The sequence below is a fragment of the Pelophylax lessonae genome, assembly GCF_965119305.1.
Source record: "Pelophylax lessonae genome assembly, chromosome: 9".
NCBI classification, from domain to species: Eukaryota; Metazoa; Chordata; class Amphibia; order Anura; family Ranidae; genus Pelophylax; species Pelophylax lessonae.
This window is the reverse complement of record NC_138776.1, coordinates 66,375,560-66,401,781: the sequence shown is the minus strand read 5'-3', so window position 1 is coordinate 66,401,781 and position 26,222 is coordinate 66,375,560. Positions and strand designations below refer to the sequence as shown.

The window sequence follows — 26,222 nt, the reverse complement described above, 5'->3', positions numbered from 1 at the left end:
CCCACTGAAATGAATAGAAAATATGGCAAAAATGCAACTAAAAATGCATAAAAAACACTCTGCGTTTCCGTTTTCAGTGCCTTTTGTGAGTCACATGTCCATTCTTTCCAGGTGCAGGGAACCAGAACGCGCACCGGAAACATGTTAAAAATGCATATGCTTTTTTACCCTTTTTGCTACAGATCAGTGTAAAAAGCAGCCATCACTGGGGAGCAGGAAGATCAATGAACTTCCAGAGTGCTCACCAGCACCCAGCACTACAATCCGTCTGCCATGGTGGCAGACAGTAATTGTAGTTCATTCATTCACAGATTGCTATGAATAAATGACGTATCCATGTGGGCGGATCCTTGCATGGCCACGCTCTGTTTAAATTGTAACAGCAGGCAAGGCTGCTGTTAGAAATCATGGGGCCCCGTACAGCCTACCTGGCAGCCCCCCCCCCCCCCCACCCAAAAATATATCAAAACAATATTTCCACTAAAAATACACTAAAATCATTATTAGTAGGCACAAACATAACAGAGAACCTGTGTGAATTAGCCCTTTTTAATTGTTTTTTTACATTAAGAAAAAATCTTTTTTTTTTTAAATATAAAAAATTTTTACAATTATTTTATTTTTTTATTTTAATTTTTTTTAATTATTTATTACAATGTTTAATTATTATTTTTTTTTTACAGGACAGGGAAGCCTGAAGCGCTGCAGGACGGGGGGGGGGGGGGGGGGGTGGTGGGATGGTGGGACAGTGAGAGGGGAGAACACAGGGAGGAGATGGGGATCAGAAGCAGGCAAAACAGGGAGTGGGATCGGTGTCAGAGAAGCAATTACAGGAACGATGCCCTGTGTCTGTGTCTCTCCCCGCAGCAGCTGAAAGCTGACAGGAGGGTGAAAAACTAACTTTCAGCTGCTGCAGAGAGCTGCACAGGGCTTCCTTCTGTAATTTCCCCTCCGCCCGACCACACTGATTCCCTGTGCTTTTGGGGCCCCCTACAGGAGGACTGGTGGTTACCCCCCCCCTATCAGTGGCCCTGACAGCAGGTGCCCAATGTCACAGCAGGGAATCAGAAGGGTGCAGGCAGGTGCTCTTTGGTAACATGTTACACACTAAATATGGGTGTAACATGTAACATGTTACCAAAGATTAACTTATCCTTTAAATCAGGGATTCCCAAACTATGGCCCTCCAGTTGTTCAGGAACTACAATTCCCATCATGCCTAGTCATGTCAGTGAATGTCAGAGTTTTACAATACCTCATGGGATGTGTAGTTCTGCAACAGATGCAGGACCGTAGTTTGGGAATCCCTGCTTTAAATAATAAATCTTCAACCAGCCCTCAGCCTGTTAAATGGACAGCAAAGGAACACCAGCACAATGATAAAGCCATCACTCTCTCCTCCTGTCAGCAAGCTTCCACTGTTGAACTGACAGCACTGTGTGATGCATTACTTTTTTACAGTGAGTGTTTTTTTTTTTTTGTCATTCATGAAAATACAATGACTAGTGTGGCCGCAGATATTGGCTAATAAACCGACATGAAATGAGAAGGATTACAGGGCTAGATGGTCATGTTGCAACTTCTTTTGCACTGTATGGGCACACAGAGTGAACCCCAGAGATTGCTGCTATATAGGTTCATAAAATGTAGAACCCATTCCCAGCACAGACACATTTGGGGGGACCCAGATACTACAAGCAGCCCCCCCCCCCCATATGTACAGCCCAGCACTTGGACTGAACACACAGCGTCTTTATCAGATCGATTGTTCAGACAGCGCTAGTTACACAACGCCTGAACCTTGTGAAAGTCTGCAGTAAAGTGACTGATGGCAATCAATAAGAACAATCGCATGTTTAGGAGTGGCTCCTTCCACGCCAATTCTACTTCCTTTTACTGAACAGCGAGGACACGCATATTTCATGTGACACATAACTGTCATTGCCTTCCATACACATCTTAGGCTGCCCATACACGGATGGAATTTTTTTACCTGTAACAAAAGGAATTCGCTCGATTCCTCCATCAACACCGACAGTGCGGACAGGGGAATCCCTTCTGCTGAGACATTGTATTTTCCCAGTGGGGGAGCCATCCCCATCAGGAGAGGACAGTGATTATTACATAGTGAAAAAAAGACACCAGTCCATCCAGTTCAACCTATGATGAGTGTGTGGGTGTGTTTATGACAATAGTACCTCATATACCCCTGTATGTTGTGGTCTTTAAAGTGCCCATCTGATAGTTTTTTGAAGCTATCGATGCTCCCTGCTGACACCACTGCTTGTGGAAGAAAATTCCACATCCTTACTGCTCTGATGGTAAAGAACCCTTTATGCAGTTTAAGGTTAAACCGCTTCTCTTCTAATTTTAGTGAATGACCTCAAGTCCTTTTATATTCCCTTTTGCTGAATAGTTTGTTCCCTATGCTAGGGTCACCAGTTGGGTATTTGTACATTGATATCATATCCCCCCTCAATCGTCTCTTCTCCAGAGAGAATAAGTTCAGTGCTTGTAGTCTTTCCTCATAGCTGGGATCCTCCAGTCCCTTTATATAGCTTTGTTGTCCTTCTCTGGACTCTCTCCAGTTCCAGCACATCCTTGCTGAGGACCAGTGTCCAGAACTGGACGGAATACTCGAGATGCGGCCGGACCAGAGTCTTGTAGAGTGGGAGAATTATCGTTTTATTTCTGGAGTGAATCCCCTTTTTTATACATCCCAGTATTCTGTTGGCTTTGTTGTAGCAGCTTGGCATTGCATGCCACTGCCAAGCCTGTTGTCTACCAGTATCCCCAGGTCCTTTTCTATCCTAGATTCACCCAGAGGTTCCCCCCCTAGTGAGAAACTTGCATTTGTATTTCTGGCACCCAAATGTATTACCTTACATTTTCCAACATTAAACCTCATTCGCCATATAGATGCCCACCCCATTATTTTGTTCAGGTCTTCTTGTAAGGTTTCCACATCCTGGGTAGAAGTTATTGCCTTGCCTAATTTAGTATCGTCCACAAATACAGAGATTGAGCTCTTTATCCCATCCTCTAGGTCGTTTATGAATAAATTAAATAGGATTGGTCCCAGGACAGATCCTTGGGGGACCCCACTTTCCACACCAAAACGTAATTATTGCCAGCAGCTATAGCAGCAGCTAGCGAAAATCACATGGGAAATCAGGCAGGCTGGTTTTACCCAAGTTGAAACTATAATCCTGCCGCTTTATAAACTCTAGTGCAGCCACATCTGGAGTATTCCGTCCAGTTCTGGTCACCAATTCTCAGGATGTGCTGAAGATGGAGAGAGTCCAGGGAAGGGCCACGAAATTAATTAGGGGATTGGAGGAACTCAATTATGAGGAGCGACCACAAGCATTATATTTATTCCAGCTGGAGAAGAGACGCTTAAGAGGGGACATGATAGCGATTTACAAATACCTCAATGGGGATCCCAGCATATGAAAAAAGTTATTCAGCCTCAGGGAGTGTAAGAGGACACAGGGCCACACAATGAGATTGGAGGAGAAGCGGTTTAATCACAAAGCGGAGTTCCGGTTGTCTCTGTGTTTATTAGAAGTCAGCAACTACAAATAGTGTATCTGCTGACTTTTAATAGACACGCACTCACCTGTCCCACAATCCAGTGATGCAGCCGCCCGAAGCCTCGCTCCTCTAATTCTGCTCTCAGCGGCGCTGGCATTACTAGTATGGGCACCCGGCTGTAAAAGCTTGCGGCTTCACAGCCGAGTGCACACTGCGCATGCGCAAGTCACGCTGCGCTTCCTGAATGGCCAGGCAATCTTTCTGGGACCTCTGACCTGTCCTAGAAGATTGCAGTGAGGGAGAAAGGGGGAGAGGAGAACCTCTGCTTGAGCCACCTAGGTAGCCCGAGCAGAATTGGGAGCGGGTACCTTTTAAAACTAGCTCCCCCCCCCCCCCCCCAGAAAAAACAACATGTCAGAGACTCAGGAGTACTTAAAGCGGAAGTTCCCCTTTTTGGGTGGAACTCCACTTTAAGCTGCATAGGGGGTTGTTCACTGTCAGGGCGATGAGGATATGGAACTCTCTTCCACAATTGGTGGTGTCAGTGGGTAATATTGTTTTTTTTAAAAGACTCCTGGACATGAATCTTAAAGAACAGAACATACAGGGATATGGGAAATGATTATGGACACTGACACACACACCTACACAGGTTGGACTGGATGGACAATTGTCTTTATTAAACCTTACCAATTATGTAACTATGTACAATGAGCCTGCCCATACATGGTTCCAATCAGCAGGAACCAGGTGAGATTCTATGGCCGCCCTAACACTGCTCCGGGACATACATGGGTGCCATTGATGATCTCCTCCTGAAAATGCTCTTTGCCTGACATTCTGGCTTTAACACTTTTAAAGTCACTCATCTGCAACAAGGTGACCAGCGAAGTCAGAGCTCCAGATATGGGTACTGCTTCTAGAAAGCATTGAACCCATGTGATCACTGATCAGCATAACGCAGCATTTCCAGAATGAGAAGTCAGCAATGGCTGATTATTACATACATCAGTATGGGTTTCCTTTACAGAGAACCTACAAGGAAATGAACCTTCCATGGTTGTCAGGGCTGTCACCCTCATCCAGGAGAGATGACTAGTGAACCACTGACCTGGAACGAGCAGGCAGACAGCACAGTCTGAAGGGTTTGAACTCCCATTCTGTGTTCTTATTCTAGGTCAGTGCCTCACTATTCAGTTTTGTAATATTCATAATTTAAACCCAGCCTGGGGTGCTAATCCCACCAAGCACTCTGTCTGCATGGAGTGTGACTGTTCTGCTTGTCTGGGTTTACTTCTAAGAGTACACGGGTTGGTAAATAGGTTTTAAAGTGACGCTCAAGAATATCCTTATTTTCCAAAACTAATCCATACACATCCGCTACTTAATGGCCCTGTAATCTACTTTTCATTAAAGTGGTTGTAAACCTGTCCAAATCTCCGTGCATTAGTTGTACCTGTTTATCTGCAGTATTCTTTCTCTCCTCTACAGCTTTCTAAAACACAAAGATCAAAGACTTTTTCTTAGCTCCAGAAGTCAGAGGGCAGGGATCTGTTGCCACACACTGCACAGCATAGAGCAGGTACCTGAGTGTAATCTGAGACCTAAGTGGAGGGAAAGGACACACACCCCTCTATGCAGTCTCATTGGGATGCACAGCTGAGGCTGTCAATTACTCGCTGTGTGCTGGACAGTGGCATGGCTGTATTCTGGGATTGCTTGGTGTTGGCCCTAGGGCAGTGATGGCGAACCTTGGCACCCCAGATGTTTTCAAACTACATTTCCCCATGATGCTTATGCACTCTGCAGTGTAGTTGAGCATCATGGGAAATGTAGTTCCAAAACATCTGGGGTGCCAAGGTTCACCATCAATGCTCTAGGATGTCAAACTGTGGCCCTCCAGCTGTTGCAGAACTACAAGTCTCATCATGCCTCTGCCCTTGGGAGGTATGCTTGTAACGGTCAGCCTAGCAATGCCTCATGGGAATTGTAGTTTTGCAACAGCTGGAGGGTCGAAGTTTGACACCTTATCATTTTTCTTCAGATGCAATACACTGTATTAGCAGCAATATTTGTGAGTTTCCATCTATCTGGGGAGTGAGCATGAGAAGGGTGGCTACATTCCTTTATACAATGGACCATGAAGAACTCATCTTCTAAACGGGAAGTCAGATCACAGCAGCAACAATATCATTTGGAGATTTGGAGGAGGCTGAGAGCAATAGAGGGGTACTTTGATTTAGTTAAAAATACATCCTTAAATAGATTTTTTTTTTTTTCAAAGCAGAGGTTAGTGTCACTTTAAAGGGTGTTTGTCATCTGAGGATCATGGGAGCTGCCATTGCTGAGTCCTCCATTTGCTGCCATGCTGAAACTTTGGCTTGACAGCTGTAAAATGTTGAACATCCCATCACTTTCAGTCCTACATGTGGCCACCAGGACAAATAGAGGCGGTAACAATGACAGCAATAAAAACCTGACAGGGGTCCTAACCCTTCTAAGCTTAATCTAAAACCAGCAAAAATGTTTGGCTATATCATACACTTTGAAACATTTTTTTGTCCTAATATAAAAAAGATGTTGCGCAGAGTCCCTTACCTGCGTTTTGGCAGCACCCCGATGATGCTCCTTCTTCCTATGGGGTGCCCCCTAAGCAAGCTGACTGCTAAGGAGGTACTTATTTCCATGAGCTCCTTACCAGGGCTGTGTGCATCTTCAGAAACAAACAGCGCCGGTAAGCCATGCCCCCCTTTCCTTTCCCACAGGAGTTTGACTGACATCAGCAGGTTCCTATGACTCTACCGCTCTCACTGTGTCCTGTGACAGCAGGAAGAGAGGAGAGCTGGGCTGAAGCCAGAACAGAGCTGGATCGGTGAGAGGTGTCAAGTAAGTGTTCAGGGAGGGGAGTGTAGGATAGGTAGTGGGGAGTTTTCTGCCTTAATGCAGACAATGCAAAACAATTTTAACTTTAAGACCACTTTAAAGTGGTTGTAAAGGCTGAAGGTTTCTTTTACCTTCATGCAGTCAACGCATGAAGGTGAAAAACATTCTGTGTGCTGATCCCCCCCATAGCCCCCCTAATACTTACCTGAGCCCCAAGGTCCAGAGATGTGCACAGGAGCCTTGGCTGTCCCGGGTCTTTCTCTCCTCATTGGCTGAGACACAGCAGCAGGAGCCATTGACTCTTACTGCTGTCAATCACAACCAATGAGCCAATGAGGAAAGTGCAGGGGGTGTGGCTGAGCTACGGCTGTCTTATAAATGCATAACAAACAAACAAATAGTTGGGGGGGGGGGGGGGCACACCCTAGACATGCATTTCTAATGCTGGTGCTGCTATAAAAACCAATATACATATATAAATACAGAGGATAACCATGAAATATAACACGTCTAATAAGACCTGATTAAATATGAGTAAACATGAGGATTTAGTCCCACCATATGGCCATATCGTGCTCGTGCGTCAAAGTACCCCATTGTCAGTGGGTCCTACACTATCCATAAAATGAAGGATAAATCCAACCTCTCTGAACCATTAGAGATACTTACTCCTTACTGGGAGAGATGTGCAACTGCACTATAAGGGACTCCTCCTATATCTGCTTACTAGTGGACACTGATAACGAAGTACTGGTGTGGGAGAGTGGGGTGTTCAACCCCAGGAATCTGATCAGGATTAAATGTATAACAAACAAACAAAGAGTTGGGGGTTATAAATGCATAGTGGAGCTCGGGAGCGAGCACACACCAGTGCCCCCAAAGCAAGCAACTTGCTATTGTGGGCACCGGTCAAGGGGGAGGAGCCAGGAGCGCTGGCAGGAGACCCGAGAAGGAGTGCAAAACTATTATACAGAGCAGGTAATATAACATGTTGGTTATAAAATAAGAAAAACAAATGAACCTTTAAAATCACTGTCATAGCAATGTCACCGGAAACTAAATGCATGGGTGCAAGAAATATGGATTCCTCCCATGTACCATAAAGTAGCAGATTTACGTTAAAATCTCTGCAATATCGTTTTTAGAATTGCTTCTTATTCTAGTATTACACAAAATAAATATAAGTACAGCCACATCTCCAGTACAATACAATACGGAATTAGATGTAGTCATAGTTAGTAAGCTGCACATTGTAACAAAATGTTGCATTTTTTTAGTAACAATACAGAGGAGAAAACCGAACTCAACGGCATCCGAAATCTGATTCCTCCAAATAAACGCGATACAAGTATCATTTTCCAACATAACTCTAAATTATTTTACATGTCCTATTAAACCCTATATTATCTTACATGTCCTATTAAACACTGTTTACAAAAAAATTTAAGTCAATGGGGAGAATTACTAAAGGCCGATAGACTTGTGCACTTTGCAAGTGCAGTTGCACACACTTTCCTTAGTAAGGCTCCTTTCACATGGGCGATACGATCCGCCTGTCAGTTTTTCAGGTGGACCGAATCGGATGCTTCATGCATCCCTATGGGGCAGCGGGTGTCAGCGGAGACATCTCCTCTGACACCCGCTGCTATCTGATTCCGATCCGGTCTGTGAAATCCGAACGGATGGAATCCCTATTTTCCATCCGTCTGGAGGCTTGGATGAAAAGGGACAGGCGGTCTGTTCTCATCCGATCTGTCCATAGAGGACAGCGGGGATCTGACAGCTCTGTCTCTGCACACAGCGCAGAGACGGAGCTGTCACCCGCCTGCTCAGCGGGGAGCGGCGGATCGATCCCCCGCTGAGCAGAACGGACTTCGTCAGGAGGTGCGTTTGTGTGAAAGGGGCCTAAATATCAATGTGGAAAAGCTTCAAGTTGTAAAGAATACCCAATCAGGTGCAAAGAAAATTAAAGCAGAGTTCCACCCAAAAGTGGAACTTTCGCTTTAAATAGTCCTAACCCCCTGACATGCCACATTTGGCATGTCATTTTTTTTGGGGGGGGGGGGGGGAGCGGGTACCTAGTTTTGACAGGTACCCGCTCCCACTTCCGCTCGGAGCGCCGCGGAAGTTCTCCTCTCTCCCTCCCTCCCTGCAATCTTCTGGGACATGTCAAAGGTCCCAGAAGATTGCCGGCCAATCACGACGCATAGGGCAACTCGCGCATGCACAGTGCGTACTCGGCTGTGAAGCCGCAAACTGTCACAGCCGGGTGCCCACATCAGTGATGCCGGCGCCGCAGAGCAGAGAGGGAGAAGACGGCGCATCGCTGGACCGTGGGACAGGTGAGTGTGCGGTTAGGCTGGAACTCCGCTTTAACAAAAAAAATAAAAAATTTGCTTGCACATGATTGGATAATGGAAATCAGAGCTTTCCTACATTTACTAAGCTCTGGGGAAAGTAACTGCAACTGCCCATGTGTACAGTCTATCACCTTTAGTAAATCCAGCCCAATCTGCTGCAACGTAGGCAAAAGGTCAATAAAGCTTCCCACACACTATACAATCTGAATGTACAAACTTCTTTAGAGTCACCATCAGGGCTGGCCCAAGACATTGTGCTGTCTGGGTCCAAAAATTAAATGGTGCCTCCCCCAAAAAAAAAATCACGCCCACCAAAAGGCCCTCACAATTTTTATTTTATATCATGATAATTAAAACTAAAATAAAACTTAAAATTAAATCTATCAGGATTCAGGAAGTCAGATTTATATGCAACAGCAGCACCTTGTCTAGATGAACAATTATATAGCATACCATTATGTTCAATTCCAAACCACAAACTCAACTATTATTTTGTTTGTCTGAATGTCTGACGTCATTGCGCACACCACAATCACATAAGGAACGTTCCCCGGAGGAGACCCTCCGCCTCCTCATACTCATCAGTTTGTACTACGGGTGGCAGTATGAGATGGGGAAATGACGCCCGTAACGCGCCACAAACTGATGACACACAAAACTGCTGGAAATAAAAATCTTGGGCATCAATTTGCTGCCCCTCTCAAAGTTCCGCTGGGTCCAATGGACTCAGCGGGACCCATGGTAGGGCCGGCCCTGGTCACCATATGTATTACGATCTGAGCATAAAATTTTAATACATACAATCAACTTCAGATTTATCTAAACTATGTAATATGACGACCTTCCTAATCTGACCAATCAGTCTGCATCCAATCTGAGAGGTACTCATTCTACATTTTTTGGTAGATCTCTAGGAGATTGTACAATCAGAATGTAATGTGTGAGCTTAAAGGAGAAGTACAGCCAAAGCTTGTTTGGCTGTACTTCTCCTATAAATCACAGGAGTGCAGATCAATATAGTTCATATTCCTATCGCACACCTTCCTTGTTTGTAGGCAATTGTGTCCTGGGTGCTGAAGCGATCACCAGCTGGCCACTGGATCGGTTACAAGTACATACATATTCGCCAGCACACCAAGGATCTTGCAAAAGCAGTCCAAAAACTTTATTCCAAAGATGATCACATCAAAAAAATATATAGTGCAACGTTTCGGAGCCACGCAGGACCCCCTGTGACACATGTAACACATGCCTGACGAAGGGGTCCTGCGCGGCTCCGAAACGTTGCACTATATATTTTTTTGATGTGATCATCTTTGGAATAAAGTTTTTGCTTTTGCAAGATCCTTGGTGTGCTGGCGAATATGTATCTACTAGGAGTGCAGATCATCACTTCTTTGACCCGTTTTCAGCAGACAGCGGGCTGATATCACAGGGCTGCTCCAGGCTTGGGCAAGATCGCAACAATAAAAATGGGATGTGCCAACATGCCTGGACCGTCACCTGGCTCAGCCTCTCATGCCAGCCGCTCCCATCCCCTCCACAGCATGGCGCTCCAGTGAGCATGGGGGGAGGGGGCTGGCAGAGCAGAGAGCCAATGACTGATAGTCACCGGCTCTCTGCTCACAGAGCACTGAGAACGGAGTGATCAGCGGTCTTTAATCGCTCGGTTCTCAGTCTTAGAGCCTGCGGGGGACAGATGCAGCATTGGACCAATGCTGCATCCATCTAGGCAAGTATGATTTTAGAAAAAAAAACTTCTCTTTTAAGGCTGGCCATAGATTATGCAATTTTTATTTTTTTCAACCATGGGGTAAAGGAAAGAAAATTGCTCAATTTCCTCTATCAACACAGTGCTGATGGGGGAATCCCTCCAGCTATTGTGTTCTGCCAAGGGGAGCAGGGAGAGCCTTCCCCACTGGCAGAACATAATGATTGGGTGAAAAAAAACCAACAGGCTGGCTGTACTGAAGTTGATCGATGGATCGGCATCAGTGCAACCAGCCTGCCCATCGGGGTTGCCAACTGTCAGTAAATTTAGGGACGGTTTGTAAAATATCAGTGAATTTTACAACTGTCTGTAAATATCAGGGGCTGATCATTTGCCATGCTGTGTTGACTTTGAAAGTGTAAAGCAGGCAAATGACTTGTTCTGGGTATTGCCAGTTTCCTTATTGTTCTGTTTAAATATCGATTGTCTTCATTTTTAATAGGATTTATTAATTAATTTAATTTTAATTAATTTGTAATTTTTCAGGTTGTCAATAAAGAATGTTTTCCGTCAGAAAATTTTCCATGTTTTGTCAGTAAATAATGCTGCGGGAGGTGGGCAACGCTGCCAATAGATGGATTGAAATTTGCCCAGTTCCTGCTGAATCGGCCACATTTTTAACACATCTATGGCTGGCTTAGGATCCACCAATAACTATGCAGTACAGGCTTGTCTGATGAGATACAAATGAATTGTATAGTTTAGGGAAGTCCTCATATTACATAGTATAGAGATTGTACAATCTGATTGTAATGTGTGTGGTGACCTAAAGACTACACACATACAGTTGTGGGTGATTTAGGAAGTGGGGGTTGTCTGCGTAGTTTGGGCTTTTACATCCAAATACAGCTTCGCCCTAAAGCTGGCTATATAGTATATACTAGTAGATTTTTGTGCTGATCACATGCACCCTCCCAAGAAAAAAACAAAACTCTCTATCAATACACACCAAACTGAGCATGTGCAGAGTGCCCCCAAGACTCTGGTCTATCCGGAGATGGATTGGGGACTGTGGAAGAAGGGGAGGATCAGAGATCAGGAACAGCTGTTTTGCACAATGCAGAGGGTTAACCACTTAGGTTCCACAGTGAGTATAACAAACATGAATTATTGCATATACAGACTGATTTTACTGTTGTAGGTTTGGTAACACTTTACATTTTCTCGTCACTGCAAAAACATCCTCGATAAAATCAAACTGACAATTAGAAAATTGAACAAAAGTTCTTAAGATTAAAAGCTTCAAAGTCAATTCTACTATTGTAAGGCCAGCTTAAGAATCCCACAGCCTTCTCCCAGTGACCCCACACTAAGGACACAGGTGAGATAAGGAGGCAGGTGACACCAATGACACAGGCACACACCAGCCCTCCACATGCTAGGATATGAATGCACTTCATTGAGCATGTTGCTGCACTGCTATTGGTCAGAGCGGGCCATGTGACTGGCTGATTTTCTATGCAATAAATGCAGCTTTCACACACACCGGCCACAGACGCGGACAGAGTGCTGCAATCACACGGATGAGTGGATCCAGATATTGTCCCCGGTGACAGCACACCATGCTGGGCTCAGGGTGACATCACCTGCTGCACTGTGCAGACATGCAACCCTCCCTGTGTGTCCCCAACACTGCATTCACTGCACACTGACACAGCATAGAGTAACCAGGGATCCCCACATCACAGACATAACCCCCCCCCCCCACAGCTGGAGATCCTCATCTAATATTGCCCCCCCCACAGCTGGAGATCCCCATCTAATATTGCCCCCCCCCCCACAGCTGGTGATCCCCATCTAATATTGCCCCCCCCCCCAAAGCTGGAGATCCTCATCTAATATTGCCCCCCCCACAGCTGGTGATCCCCATCTAATATTGCCCCCCCCCCACAGCTGGAGATCCCCATCTAATATTGCCAGACTTGTATAAAGTACTCGAAATTTCTACTTGAGTAAAAGTACAAGTGCTCGATCAAAAAATGACTTGAGTAGAAGTGGAAGTGCTCGCAGAAAAAGTTACTTAAGTAGAAGTACTAAAGTATTCAACATTTTTTTTACTTAAGTATTGCAAGTAGTTTTTTCCAAAAATTTGCTACTTAAGTACTAAAAGTAAAAAGTACCAGTAGTTTTGAAAAAAAAAATTCTACTCAAGTACTGAAAGTAGAAGTACAAGTACTGTGTTATGTAGTTATTAAAGAAAGAAGTCAAAAGTTTGAACATCATATTGTTTTTATTATTTGAAATGATTTATTCAAATGATTAACCTGTGTTTGTTAGTAGTTTCTTGATGCACTTTAAGCGCTGTAGCACCATTTATTTGTTTGTTTCATATTTTCTTTTTATTGGAAAGATTTGGTATAGCAGCTTTTATTATACACAGCCTTTATTTTCGTATGCGCTGATTTACAAATGACATTATACACATTTTTTTGAGCTTTATGCAACCTGCCATCTACTGTTCTGGCAGTGGTAATTTTTATAACAGTAACGAGTAACTATGCAGCACAAAAAAAAATACTTGAGTAGAAGTATTGAAATCATCGAAAAAATGTAGTGAAGTAAAAGTAGAAGTAGGAGAAAAAAATTCTACTCTAGGAAAGTACAGATACCGCATTTCGGTACTTAAGTACAGTACTTAAGTAGTTCTACTTCGTTACTATACATCTCTGAATATTGCCCCCCCCCCCCACAGCTGGAGATCCCCATCTAATATTGCCCCCCCCCCAAAGCTGGAGATCCTCATCTAATATTGCCCCCCCCCCACAGCTGGAGATCCCCATCTAATATTGCCCCCCCCCCCCCACAGCTGGAGATCCCCATCTAATATTGCCCCCCCCCCCCCCACAGCTGGAGATCCCCATCTAATATTGTCCCCCCCCCCACAGCTGGAGATCCTCATCTAATATTGCCCCCCCCCCACAGCTGGAGATCCCCATCTAATATTGCCCCCCCCCACAGCTGGAGATCCCCATCTAATATTGCCCCCCCCCACAGCTGGAGATCCTCATCTAATATTGCCCCCCCCCCACAGCTGGAGATCCTCATCTAATATTGCCCCCCCCCACAGCTGGAGATCCCCATCTAATATTGCCCCCCCCCCAAAGCTGGAGATCCTCATCTAATATTGCCCCCCCCACAGCTGGAGATCCCCATCTAATATTGCCTCCCCCCCCACAGCTGGAGATCCCCATCTAATATTGCCCCCCCCCCACAGCTGGAGATCCACATCTAATATTGTCCACCCCACAGCTGGAGATCCTCATCTAATATTGCCCCCCCTACAGCTGGAGAACCTCATCTAATATTGCCCCCCCTACAGCTGGAGATCCTCATCTAATATTCCCCCCCCCACAGCTGGAGATCCCCATCTAATATTGTCCCCCACACCACAGCTGGAGATCCCAATCTAATATTGTCCCCCCCACCACAGCTGGAGATCCCCATCTAATATTGTCGTCCCCCCCACAGCTGGAGATCCCCATCTAATATTGCCCCCCCCCCACAGCTGGAGATCCTCATCTAATATTGCCCCCCCCCCACAGCTGGAGATCCCCATCTAATATTGCCCCCCCCCCCACAGCTGGAGATCCTCATCTAATATTGCCCCCCCCACAGCTGGAGATCCTCATCTAATATTGCCCCCCCACAGCTGGAGATCCTCATCTAATATTGCCCCCCCCCACAGCTTGAGATCCTCATCTAATATTGCCCCCCCCCCCACAGCTGGAGATCCCAATCTAATATTGTCCCCCACACCACAGCTGGAGATCCCCATCTAATATTGCCCCCCCCCCCACAGCTGGAGATCCCCATCTAATATTGTCCCCCCCACAGCTGGGGATCTTCATCTAATATTGTTCCCCCCCCCACAGCTGGAGATCCCCATCTAATATTGTCCCCCCCACAGCTGGAGATCCCCATCTAATATTGTCCCCCCCACAGCTGGAGATCCCCATCTAATATTGTCCCGCCCACAGCTGGTGATCTCCATCTAATATTGCCCCCCCCCCCACAGCTGGAGATCCTCATCTAATATTGCCCCCCCCCCAAAGCTGGAGATCCCCATCTAATATTGTCCCCCCCCCACAGCTGGAGATCCCCATCTAATATTGTTCCCCCCCAACAGCTGGAGATCCCCATCTAATATTGTCCCCCCCCACAGCTGGAGATCCTCATCTAATATTGCCCCCCCCACAGCTATAGATCCCCATCTAATATTGCCCCCCCCACAGCTGGGGATCCCCATCTAATATTGTCCCCCCCCCACAGCTGGAGATCCCCATCTAATATTGCCCCCCCCACAGCTGGAGATCCCCATCTAATATTGCCCCCCCACAGCTATAGATCCCCATCTAATATTGCCCCCCCCACAGCTGGGGATCCCCATATAATATTGTCCCCCCCCACAGCTGGAGATCCCCATCTAATATTGTCCCCCCCCCCCCACAGCTGGAGATCCCCATCTAATATTGCCCCCCCCCCCCACAGCTGGAGATCCCCATCTAATAATATTGCCCCCCCCCCCACAGCTATAGATCCCCATCTAATATTGCCCCCCCCCACAGCTGGAGATCCCCATCTAATATTGCCCCCCCCAGCTGGAGATCCTCATCTAATATTGCCCCCCCCCCCACAGCTGGAGATCCCCATCTAATATTGCCCCCCCCCCAGCTGGAGATCCTCATCTAATATTGCCCCCCCCCAGCTGGAGATCCTCATCTAATATTGCCCCCACCCCACAGCTGGATATCCCCATCTAATATTGTCCCCCCCACCACAGCTGGAGATCCCCATCTAATATTGTCCCCCCCCCCCACAGCTGGAGATCTCCATCTACTATTGTCCCCCCCACAGCTGGAGATCCCCATCGAATATTGACCCCCCCCCCCCACAGCTGGAGATCCCCATCTAATATTGCCCCCCCCCCCCCCACAGCTGGATATCCCCATCTAATATTGTCCCCCCCCCACAGCTATAGATCCCCTTAGAATATTGACCACCCCCCCCCCACAGCTGGAGATCCCCATCTAATATTGCCCCCCCCCCACAGCTGGATATCCCCATCTAATATTGTCCCCCCCCCCACAGCTATAGATCCCCATCTAATATTGCCCCCCCCCCACAGCTGGAGATCCCCATCTAATATTGTCCCCCCCCCCCCCCCACAGCTGGAGATCCCCATCTAATATTGTCCCAGACAGATCCTCACATGATTACCACTCTACATCCACCCTTCCACAGATACCAATCCAGAGAACCCCCAGCTCTACAGACTACCAGTGCTAGAGATCTACAGTGATCCCACACTGCTCAGAGACCCCCAAACAGACACCCCATCTGGGGTCCCTCCTGACAGAGATCTTTATGTATCACCTTCTTAACAACAGATCCCTCAGATTCCCCCCAGCATCACAGTGCCCAAAGATCTCTCAGTCGTTAATCCACCCCCCCCCCCCCATACAGTGACACCTTCATCATCCCTTTAGAGATCCTTCTATAAAGAGATCCCCACAATCACAAATCCCCCCCCCCCAATACACTGATACCTTTACCCTTCCTATACAGACCCTTCTACAAAGAGATCCCCAGAATCACAATTCCCCCCATAGAGTGACACCTTCATCATTTCTATAGAGATCCTTCTACAAAGAGATCCCCAGAATCACAAATCCCCCCATACAGTGACACCTTCATCATTTCTATAGAGATCCTTCTACAAAGAGATCCCTACAATCACAAATCCCCCCATACAGTGACACCTTCATCATTTCTACAGAGATCCTTCTACAAAGAGATCCCCAGAATCACAATTCCCCCCATACAGTGACACCTTCATCATTTCTATAGAGATCCTTCTACAAAGAGATCCCCACAATCACAAATCCCCCCATACAGTGACACCTTCACCCTTCCTATAGAGATCCTTCTACAAAGAGATCCCTACAAACACAAATCTCCCCATACAGTGACACCTTCATCATTTCTATAGAGATCCTTCTACAAAGAGATCCCTACAAACATAAATCCCGCCATACAGTGACACCTTCATCATTTCTATAGAGATCCTTCTACAAAGAGATCCCCACAATCACAAATCCCCCCATACAGTGACACCTTCATCATTCTTATAGAGATCCTTCTACAAAGAGATCCCTACAAACACAAATCCCCTACCCCCCAGATGCACCTTCATCATTCTCATAGAGATCTTTCTACAAAGAGATCCCTACAAATACAAATCCCCCCATACAGTGACACCTTCACCATTCCTATAAAGACCCTTCTACAAAGAAGATCCCTACAATGACAACCCCCACATACAGTGAAACCTCCATCATTTCTATAGAGATCCTTCCACAATGAGATCCCTACAATCACAACCCCCCCAAATACAGCGACACCTTCATCATTCCTACAGAGATCCTTCTACAATGAGATCCCCACAATTACAATTTCCCCCATACAGTGACATTATCATCATTCCTATAAAGATCCTTCTACAGATCCTCCCATACAGAGGTAGGGGGATCTCTTTCTAGGGGATCTGTATAGGAAATATAGGGGGATCTGTTCAGGAATGATAGGGGGATCTCTTATCTCTTTATAGGGGATCTGTATAGGAAATATAGGGGATCTGTTTAGAAATGATAGGTGGATCTCTTTCCAGGGGATCTGTATAGGAATGATAGGGGGATCTCTTTCTAGGGGATCTGTATAGGAATGATAGGGGGATCTCTTTCTAGGGGATCTGTATAGGAATGATGTGGGATCCGATCTGTATAGGAATGATATGGGGATCTCGTTCTAGAGGGATCTGTATAGGAATGGTATGGGGATCTCTTTCTAGGGGGGTCTGTATAGAAATGATAGGGGGATCTCTTTCTAGGGGATCTGTATAGAAATGATAGGGGGATCTCTTTCTAGGGGATATGATTAGGAATGATAGGGGGATCTCTCTATAGGGGATCTGTATAGGAATGATAGGGGGATCTCTTTCTGGGGGATCTGTATAGTAATGATACAGGATCTCTTTCTGGGGATCTGTATAGGAATGATAGGGGGACCTCTTTATGAATGAGGTGGGATCAGATCTGTATAGAAATTATAGAGGGATCTCTTTCGAGGAGAACTGTATAGGAAAGATAGTTCTAGGAGATCTGTATAGGCATGACAGGGGATCTCTTTCTAGGGGATCTGTACAGGAATGATAGGGGGGATTTATTTCTAGGGTATCTGTGTAATAATGATAGGGGGGTCTCTTTCTAGGGGATCTATATAGGAATGATAGGGGAAATCTCCATCTAGGTGATCTGTATAGGAATGGTAGGGGGAATCTCTTTCTAGGGGATCTCTTTCTAGGGGATCTGTATAGGAATGAAAGGGGAATCTCTTTCTAGGGGATCTGTACAGGAATGATAGGGGGAATCACTTTCTAGGGGATCTGTACAGGAATGTTAGGGGGGATCTCTTCACTAAGGGATCTGTAAAGGAATGACAGGGGATTTCTTTCTAGGGGATCTGTATAGGGATGATATGGGGATCTCTTTTCTAGGGGAACTCTTTCTAGGGGATCTGTATAGGAATGATAGGGGGGATCCCCTTTTAGGGGATCTGTACAGGAATGTTAGGGGGGTCTCTTTACTAAGGGATCTGTAAAGGAATGACAGGGGATCTCTTTCTAGGGGATCTGTATAGGGATGATATGGGGATCTCTTTGCAGGGGATCTGTACATGAATGATAGGGGGATCTCATTGCAGGGGATCTGTACAGGAATGATAGGGGGATCTCTTTGTAGGGGATCAGTACAGGAATGATAGGGGGGATCTCTTTGCAGGCAGGGGATCTGTATAGGAATGCTGGGGGAATTTCTTTCTAGGGGAACTGTATAGGAATGATATGGGATCTGTACAGGAATGATAGGGGGGGATCTCTATAGGAATGATAGGGGATCTCTTTCTAGGGAATATGTACAGGAATGATAGGGGGATTTCTTTCTAGGAGATCTGTATAATAATGATGGGGGGGGGGGGATCTCTTTCTAGGGGATCTGTATAGGAATGATAGGGGAAATATCTTTCTAGGGGATCTGTATAGGAATGATAGGGGGGAATCTCTTTCTAGGGGATCTGTGTTGAAATGATAGGAGGACCCCATTTTAGGGGGATCTGTACAGGAATTTTAGGGGGGATGTCTTTTCTAGGGGATCTGTATAGGAATGATAGGGGAAATCTCTTTCTAGGGGATCTGTATAAGAATGATAGGGGATCTGTACAGGAATGATAGGGGGGATCTCCTTTCTAGGGGAACTCTTTCTAGGGGATCTGTATAGGAATGATAGGAGGAATCTCTTTCTAGGGGATCTGTATAGGAATTATAGGGGATCCCCTTTTAGGGGATTTGTACGGGAATGTTAGGGGGGATCTCTTTACTAGGGGATCTGTAAAGGAATGACAGGGGATCTCTTTCTAGGGGATCTGCATAGGGATTATATGGGGATCTCTTTGCAGGGGATCTGTACATGAATGATAGGGGGATCTCATTGCAGGGGATCTGTACAGGAATGATAGGGGGATCTCTTTGTAGGGGATCTGTACAGGAATCATGGGGGGATCTCTTTGCAGGCAGGGGATCTGTATAGGAATGATAGAGGGAATCTCTTTCTAGGGTATCTGTATAGGAATGATAGGGGATCTCTTTCTAGGGATCTGTAAATGAACAATAGGGGATCTCTTTCAAGGGGGGTCCCTTTGCAGGGGATCTGCACAGGAATGATAGGGGGATCTCTTTGCAGGGGATATGTATAAGGATGATGGGAGGATCTATTTTCAGGAGATCTGTATAGGACTGATAGGGGGAATCTCTTTCTAGAGGATCTGTATAGGAATGATAGGGGAAATCGCTTTCTAGGAGATCTGTATAGGGATGATAGGTCGATCCCTTTTTGGGGGATCTGTACAGGAATGGTAGCAGGAGCTCTTTTCTAAGGGATCTGTATAGGGATAAAAGGAGAATCTATATGCAGGGGATCTGTATAGGAATGATAGGGGGAATCTCTTTCTAAGGAATCTGTAAAGGAATGATAGGGGGAATCTCTTTCTAGTGGATACGTATAGGAATGATAGGGGGATCCATTTTTAGGGGATCTGTACAGGATTGATAGGGGGATCTCTTTTATAGGGGATCTCTTTTCTAGGGGATCTGTATAGGAATGACAGGAGGATCTCTTTCTAAGGAATCTGTACAGGAATGAAAGGGGAACTCTTTCTAGAGGATCTGTATATGGATGATAGGGGGATCTCTTTGCAGGGAATCTGCACAGGAATGATAGGGGGAATCTTGTTATAGGGTATCTGTAGAAGAATGATTGGGGATCTCTTTCTAGTGGATCTGTATAGGAACGATAGGGGATCCCTTTTTATGGGATCTGTACAGGAATAATAGGGGGGGGGGGTCTCTTTTCTAGGGGATCTGTATAGGAATGATAGGGGGAATCTCTTTCTAGGGGATCTGTAAAGGAATAATAGGGGATCTCTTTTCTAGGGGATCTGTAAAGGAATGACAGAGGGATCTCTTTGCAGGGGATCTGTACAGTAATAATAGGGGAGATCTCTTTGCGGGGGATCTGTACAGGAATGACAGGGGGATCTCTTTGCAGGGGATCTGTACAGAAATGATAGGGGGAATATTTTTCTACGGTGTCTGTATAACAATGATAGGGGATCTCTTTCTAGTGCATCTGTATAGGAATGATAGGGGATCTCTTTTCTAGGGGATCTGTATAGGAATGATAGAGGGATCTCTTTTCTAGGGGATCTCTTTCTAGGGGATCTGTATAGGAATGACAGGAGGATCTCTTTCTAAGGGATCTGTACAGTTATGACAGGGGATCTCTTTGCAGGGGATCTGTACAGTAATGACAGGGGATCTCTTTCTAGGAAACATCTGAATTAGAGACATCCTAGAAGAGATTACCAAATCTTTGCTTTAAGGACTCTCCAGAAAAGAGATCCCACATCCTTCCTATACAGATCCCCCAGGATAGAGATCTCCGCATCATTCCTATAGGGATCCCTCTGCACACAGACCACCCCTAGACTGTGACCCCCACCTCTCCTGCAGAGATCCCCCGCACAGAGATGGGGTGTCCCCAGTACAGAAATGGGGTGTCCCCAGTACAGAGATGGGGTGTCCCCAGTACAGAAATGGGGTGTCCCCAGTACAGAGATGGGGTGTCCCCAGTACAGAGGTCCGCAGTCCGGGGCCCCGGAGAAGTTCTTACTTGTGAGCTGTCAGTGGCTGTCATCCATCTGAGCGGAGTGTCCCCCGTCCTCTCCCCGGGTAGCGGGGCTCCTCATCCCTTCTGCAGCCCCAGAAACATCCGTGCCATGCGGGGGGTGAGGTGTCGGGGTCCCGGCGGGGGGTGTGTGTCCAATCCCCGGGATCACAGCGGCTGCTGCAGGCCAATTCACACCCAGCCTGTCCCCGTACACCGGAGCAGACACCGCCCCCCTGCCCTCTGATTGGACGACTCTACTCTACATGTCAGTCCATGAATGGTAATGACTCCGCCCTCCACACAGAGCCCGCCCCTCTGCATCACACATCGGTTCCTGCACAGGACATCCTTCCTTCTCCCAACACACCGACCGATACTGGACATCTCATACCGCCCGATACTGGACATCTCCTACCGCCCGATACTGTCCTCACATCTCATCTCATACCGCCCAACCCAGTACAGTACTGTCCATGTATGACATGTGCCACCCAATACTGTCCATGTATGACATGTGCCACCCAATACTGTCCATGTATGACATGTGTCACCCAATACTGTCCATGTATGACATGTGCCACCCAATACTGTCCATGTATGACATGTGTCACCCAATACTGTCCATGTATGTCATGTGTCACCCAATACTGTCCATGTATGACGTGTCACCCAATACTGTCCATGTATGACGTGTCACCCAATACTGTCCATGTATGACATGTGCCACCCAATACTGTCCATGTATGACATGTGTCACCCAATACTGTCCATGTATGACATGTGCCACCCAATACTGTCCATGTATGACATGTGTCACCCAATACTGTCCATGTATGTCATGTGTCACCCAATACTGTCCATGTATGACGTGTCACCCAATACTGTCCATGTATGACGTGTCACCCAATACTGTCCATGTATGTCATGTGTCACCCAATACTGTCCATGTATGACATGTGTCACCCAATACTGTCCATGTATGACGTGTCACCCAATACTGTCCATGTATGTCATGTGTCACCCAATACTGTCCATGTATGACATGTGTCACCCAATACTGTCCATGTATGTCATGTGTCACCCAATACTGTCCATGTATGATGTGTCACCCAATACTGTCCCTGCATGACATGTGTCACACAATACTGTCCATGTATGACATGTGTCACCCAATACTGTCCATGTATGACATGTGTCACCCAATACTGTCCATGTATGTCATGTGTCACCCAATACTGTCCATGTATGACAAGTGTCACACAATACTATCCCTGTATGACATGTGTCACCCAATACTGTCCATGTATGACATGTGCCACCCAATACTGTCCCTGTATGACATGTGTCACCCAATACTGTCCATGTATGACATGTGCCACCCAATACTGTCCATGTATGACATGTGTCACCCAATACTGTCCATGTATGTCATGTGTCACCCAATACTGTCCATGTATGACGTGTCACCCAATACTGTCCATGTATGTCATGTGTCACCCAATACTGTCCATGTATGACATGTGTCACCCAATACTGTCCATGTATGACATGTGTCACCTAATACTGTCTATGTATGACATGTGTCACCCAATACTGTCCATGTATGATATCTGTCACCCAATACTGTCCATGTATGACATGTGTCACCCAATACTGTCCATGTATGACGTGTCACCCAATACTGTCCATGTATGTCATGTGTCACCCAATACTGTCCATGTATGACATGTGTCACCCAATACTGTCCCTGTATGACATGTGTCACACAATACTGTCCATGTATGTCATGTGTCACCCAATACTGTCCCTGTATGACATGTGTCACCCAATACTGTCCCTGCATGACATGTGTCACCCAATACTGTCCCTGTATGTCATGTGTCACCCAATACTGTCCCTGTATGACATGTGATACCTAATGATGTCCCTGAATCATATGTGTAGCACTACCTCTGCAGGGGCTGCAAGTGAAAGAGTTCCCCCACTGCTGCACAGCCAGTCATTTCCTTCTTTCATCCGGACACAGAAATCAGTATTTGGCTTTGTTTTGTTGTTTATTTGAGGATAATAACTTGGATGGGGTAAGGGATTATGGGATGCCCAGAGTGACAACAGTTTAACTTCAGGGACACTTCCTCCCTGTTTACATGCACAAACCTGTTCCTCTTTGCACAGCTTCTGCTGATTCACTCCTGAGGGAACTGACAGGCTTTTTGTCAGTTCAGCAAAAGCCCATTACAGGCAGGAACTCTCAGTCCCTTGAAAAGTCACACAAATGGAGTGAAACAGCATGTAACCTATGCTTCGGGTTCCCTGTGGCCACTGATCCCAGTTCCACTGCTTGCAGAGAATGCTAGCCCACCTGGCTGCCACCCGCCGCACCTGGTTGTCTTCCTGTTCCCAGTCCTCCTGGCTGACACACACATAGATATTTCCCAGGGCAAGGCTGGATAAATACTTGGAACATCGTTGTCTTCAAGAAAGCACTGTTACAGCTGGCAGTCTCTCCCCTTGTCTGTTCCTGCATCATGCTGATCTACTCGTTGTCTCTGCTTGCTCTCTCCGCTGCCTTTCCAGCTTGAATCCTTCCAATGGCCTCTTGCGGTGGGATCCTTCCCTCAAGGGTCACCAGGCCACTGACAGCCTCCCTCAGCACTACTTCTCTATCTTCCACCTGACTTGCTGGCATGGCCCATGTTTATTTATGGATTTCCAAGTCCCCTGCCATGCCCACTCCTGGGGATTGGCTGGGGGCCCATAAATATTTAAGGCTGCCCTTCCTAACCTCTGCCCACTATTATTTAGAACCTTCTCCAACACTCTAGAAACAGGGAGCTGCCAGGATGAGTCATCCAGCCCTAAACTCTAATAACCATGACCCAGATTCAATGACTCCTAGAGCCAAAAAAATGCTTTTACCTGCATTGCACTTCTAGTAGCACACACTAGAGGGTGCTACACATGTGTCACCCAATACTGTCCCCTGCATGATTTGTGTAACCCAAAGATGTCCCCATATAACATGCTTCACCCAATGCTATCCTGTATGGCATGGGTCACCCCTTAGGTGTGAGCCAAGGGGAGAGTAGGGAAGTCAGCAGCATTGTGGGGGTTGGGCAGCACAGAGAAATTGGCACCGCACAGAGTGATTAGGGTGTGCCCAGGCAAACTTTGCAACCCCCCTGAACACACCTACATGTCACCCAATGGCCTCCCTGAATGGCATGTGTCACCCAATGCTGTCCCTGAATGACATGTCACCCACTACTATCCTTGCACGGTATATGTGTCATCCAATGCTGTCTCTGCATGACATGTCACCCACTACTGTCCTTGCACGGTATATGTGTCATCCAATGCTGTCTCTGCATGACATGTCACCCACTACTGTCCTTGCACGGTATATGTGTCATCCAATGCTGTCTCTGCATGACGTGTCACCCAATGTTTGCTCTTTAGTAGGGACGGATTGCACCTAAATGGGGAGGGTGCAGCCATACTGGGAGAGAAGATGGCCAAAAAGTTAGAGGCATTTTAACCTAGGGGATGGGGAGGAGGGTACAGATGTAGAACTAGCCAGCGGGGAGCAAGGTTTAGTGGGCATTAATGGGGCCATTAGCGGTAGGGTGTTTAGAGATCCTAAACCCAAAGGTAGATAGGCAGACAAATCGCGAGTGCAGCCTCATAAAATTGAACGAGGGTATAGTATGCAACCGGACAAAATTACGAGGTTTGTATGTAAATGCTAGAAGTCTGGCCAACAAGATGAGAGAACTGGGGCTGCTAACGTATGAGGAGGATTTTGATTTTGTGGGAATTTCAGAGACTTGGTTTGACAGCTCTCATGATTGGCTGGCGACCATTCAGGGGTATTCCCTATATTGCAGAGATAGAGAAGGTAAAAAAGGGGGTTGGGTATGCCTGTATATCAAGAACAATGTGCAGGTAAATATGAGGGATGATATGGAATGGAATGAATGGAGCTAAAGAGGAGGTAGAATCCCTATGGGTGGAACTTCAAAGGGAAGGCACTATGGGGAAAGAAATACTGGGTGTATGCTATAGGCCCCCTAACCAGAGGGGGGAGGGGGAGTCAGACCTCCTAACACAGCTTGGAATGGCAGCAAGGTTGGGAAATGTCATTATAATGGGGGATTTTAATTATCCAGATATAGGCTGGGCAGAAGGAACCGCCCATTAGTCTAAGGCTCGCCAGTTCCTAAATGTATTGCAGGACAATTTCATGGGTCAGATGGTGAATGCACCAACAAGAAACAATGCGTTACTAGACCTACTGAATACCAACAATACAGACCTGATCACGGATGTAAAAATACGGGGCAACTCAGGAAATAGTGACCACAAGTCAATTAGTTTCAGTATAAATCATAGAAATAGAAAACACAAGGGTAATACAAGGACACTGAATTTCAAAAGAGCCGACTTCCCCAAACTGCACTGCTTGCTAGACAATATAAAATGAGATAGAACCCTGGGAACAAAGAACATGGAGGATAAATAGATGTGCTTCAAGAACATACTAAATAAAGGTATTGACCAGTGCATTCCAATGGGAAATAAGTTTAAAAGAGCTAAAATAAACCCTGGGTGGCTAAACTCCAACATAAAAATGCATGTTAAAACTAAAGAAAAGGCCTTAAAAAAATACAAGACTGAGGCGTCATGGGCAGCATTCCAACATTACAAAGAGTGCAATAAGAAATGTAAGGGCGCAATCAAGGTGGCTAAAATAGAACACGAAAGGTGCATAGCGGAAGAGAGTAAAAAAAAACCAAGAAATTCTTTAAGTATAATATAAATATATAAATAATAAGAAAGTGAGGCCAGAACACGTTGGCCCCATAAAAGACAACAAAGGGAATCTGGCTACTACGGACAGAGAGAAGGCGAAGGTGCTAAATACATTCTTCTCCTCAGTCTTCCCAGAATTGGGGGGCTACACTAACCAAGCTTGTAATGTTACATTTAATAATACATCACAGGAAGCACCCTTATGGTTACCAGAAGACAGACTCAGATCTAGACTTGAAAAACTTAACATAAATAAATCTCCGGGACCAGATGGCTTACACCCGACGATCCTAAAGAACTCAGCCAGGTGATAGCCAGACCATTGTTCCTAATTTTTATGGATATTCTACTGACGGGAATGAAACCAGCTGATTGGAAAAAAGCCAACGTGGTACCAATATTTAAAAAAGGGCCCAGATATATCCTTGGGAACTACAGGCCGGTTAGCCTAACATCAGTAGCCTGCGAGATATTGGAGGGGATGATAAGGGATTATATACAAGACTTTAGTAGTGAAAACTGTATTATTAGTAGTAATCAGCATGGATTCATGAAGAATTGTTCTATGAAGAAGTAAGCTGC

The 26,222-nt window shown here is 46.0% G+C and overlaps 1 protein-coding gene across 1 annotated transcript in view; it reads right to left on the bottom strand.

Annotated features, from left to right (window-relative positions):
• PTPRE (protein tyrosine phosphatase receptor type E) overlaps window positions 1-21,073 on the bottom strand; it is a 383,381-nt gene extending 362,308 nt beyond the window's left edge. Inside the window, exon 1 of the mRNA XM_082267389.1 lies at window positions 20,832-21,073. Within this exon, the coding sequence (XP_082123515.1) occupies window positions 20,832-20,855 (24 nt within the window). The 5' untranslated portion in view covers window positions 20,856-21,073. The remainder of the gene's footprint in view (window positions 1-20,831) is intronic.
• Window positions 21,074-26,222: the final 5,149 nt, after the last annotated feature.